The sequence below is a fragment of the Phaethon lepturus genome, unplaced genomic scaffold, assembly GCF_000687285.1.
Source record: "Phaethon lepturus isolate BGI_N335 unplaced genomic scaffold, ASM68728v1 scaffold13603, whole genome shotgun sequence".
NCBI classification, from domain to species: Eukaryota; Metazoa; Chordata; class Aves; order Phaethontiformes; family Phaethontidae; genus Phaethon; species Phaethon lepturus.
Genome location: NW_010531426.1, coordinates 59,535 through 61,784, shown reverse-complemented (window position 1 = coordinate 61,784; position 2,250 = coordinate 59,535). Strand labels below are relative to the sequence as shown.

General features: G+C 35.9%; 1 protein-coding gene across 1 annotated transcript in view; it reads left to right on the top strand.

The window, feature by feature from the left end:
- Positions 1-860: 860 nt before the first annotated feature.
- The window catches only part of LOC104618858 (serine/threonine-protein phosphatase 2B catalytic subunit alpha isoform), a gene marked incomplete at its 5' end in the record, with an annotated part of 50,180 nt that continues 48,790 nt past the window's right edge, over positions 861-2,250 (top strand). Inside the window, one exon of the mRNA XM_010284562.1 lies at positions 861-1,006. Within this exon, the coding sequence (XP_010282864.1) occupies positions 861-1,006 (146 nt within the window). The remainder of the gene's footprint in view (positions 1,007-2,250) is intronic.

Sequence of the window (2,250 nt, the reverse complement as noted above, 5' to 3'; positions counted from 1 at the left end):
GGTCCCCGGCCACTAGTGGAGGAGGTGGCATCTCACCGGGTCTCATCTGCAGCAGCAGAAAAATGCAAGGAATGTTAATGTGGGGTTTTTTGTTGTTTTTGGTTTTTTTTCCTTTAAGTATAGTGTTTTCATGTTTACCCTCTAAGTAGGTTTAAACTTTTTGATATGCTCTTTTTATAGGAATTCCTTTCTGTTTTGCAAGAAAGGACACAGTGACACATAGATGCTCATTAGATGTAGACCTTCACCTGCGCAATGAAGCTTTTTTTTTTCTCCTGTGGCACTGCAAGCTGAAGCTATTGCCATAAGTCTGTGTTCCCTTTTTAGCGTCAGGGATAAAGGAAATGTTAATTGGCTCAAAGGCTTCATGCTTTACTGAGTTTAATACGCGTATTGGTAAATTAACATTTCAGCTTCATTGTACCACCTCGTTCATTTCATAATGGCATTTCTGTAGATAATTAATTATAAGGGACTGGGCTAAAATTCTGATTACTTCATAGAGAGTATATTGAGTGATAACGTCGCGGATGATAACCATTCAGCAGACTTTTTAAGGCTTGCTGTATAGATTTCGTGGCAGGCTATAATGATACATTAAATTGTTTATTTACAGGTTTTTAGAAAAATATAATAAACTTGTGAAAACCGTTTTAGCTTCACCTCAGAATCTGAAGAATTTTTCCAGCAGTGAATAACAATAATACTAAAGAATTTTTTGCATGAAGCAAACTTTGGTACAGTCCTCAGGGCAAGAGAGAGCAATGAGGAGCAAGGTTGAGATATTAAGCAGCATCCTAATTTCTTTTTTCATCTTAAATATTGATGACATATTCTGATACCATCTTAATCTTTAAAAGGTAAAATCAAATACTCAGAACGTGTATATGATGCCTGCATGGATGCCTTCGACTGCCTTCCCTTGGCTGCTCTGATGAACCAACAATTCCTGTGTGTACACGGTGGCTTGTCTCCAGAGATCAACACCTTAGATGACATCAGAAAAGTAAGTGTGAATAGTGCTCAGGCCTAATAAGTGAACAGTTAATCGCCAGCAACTAAAACTTGAATCCCTTCTCTCTGTTGTTCATTTGTGTGAGGTGCTTGTACGTCATTTTGACATCGATGTTGACATTGTCACCTTTTAAAGGTTTTTTTAATAGAATGTAAAAGGAATTGCTGCAATTAGTCCTATGTTATTGAGGTGAAGAAATCACCAGCATCCACAAAGGATTTATCATTTTTGCGTTCTAAAAAAAAATAAATGTGTTAGGTATGTAAGTATTTAGGAGCAAATGAACACATAGCATTAATTTTTAAGTATTACCTATGAGCACGATGTAAGCACACCATGTGATGATTCCTTGCGCCTTGTTAGGCTTTCTGCCCTTTCTTGGAGAAGAGATGAAAATTGCTCTAGAAAAACCTCACTTAAAACATATAATGAAAAAGTATGGTGTGATTGCAATGAATATAGACAAAACAACTTTATTATTTTAAGAACAGTCAAGAGCTCCATTATGAATAGGTCCTGCCACACTTGAGTGCCTAGCAAATTCTCTAAGCGAGGCTTAGTAAGCTGAAGCTTGTGATACTCTTGTGTTCTGAGAAGTTTCTTATAAATCTCACAAAAGTTCAGTGAACAATGATGTCAGACAGTTTCTTCACATAATCCAGTGTTGTTGCACGTTATCAAGGATTTATTTTTTTCAGGTGTTTTGTAAAAGAGATCTCGGTTAATATTTCTAACGGGAAATACTTAAACCTTTCACTGTTAGCGTTTCCAGCAGAAAAGATTTCCTTAGTTCTTGCTTGCAGTTTGAGACTTGCAAACATGGATATGTGCTTCTGAGTTTTGAAGTTACTAAAAGATAAATTATATTCTGAGGTTAATTTCTAGCCCACTAAGAAATTAATATGTTAAAAAACAAACAAACAAACAAAAAAACAAACCAAAACAAACTTGAACCACTAATTGCATGTTTTGGTTTAAAAGCAATTAGATTGAGATATTAACTGCACTTTTAAAAATTACTGAATGTAAAGTTTTGTTTTTGAGGTAAGGGTTCACTATCTCATTAAGCAAAAATATTCTCTGCCTAAAAATTAGCTGGCTTCGCAACAATGTAATGGCAGAGTAAAACTGTTTAGCTCTCAGATTCTAGATTACCGTCATTAACATCTTCACTCCCCGCCTCCCAGCAGGTTTATTCATCTTTGGCAATCAGCAGGGATTGGGTGTGCATCTTT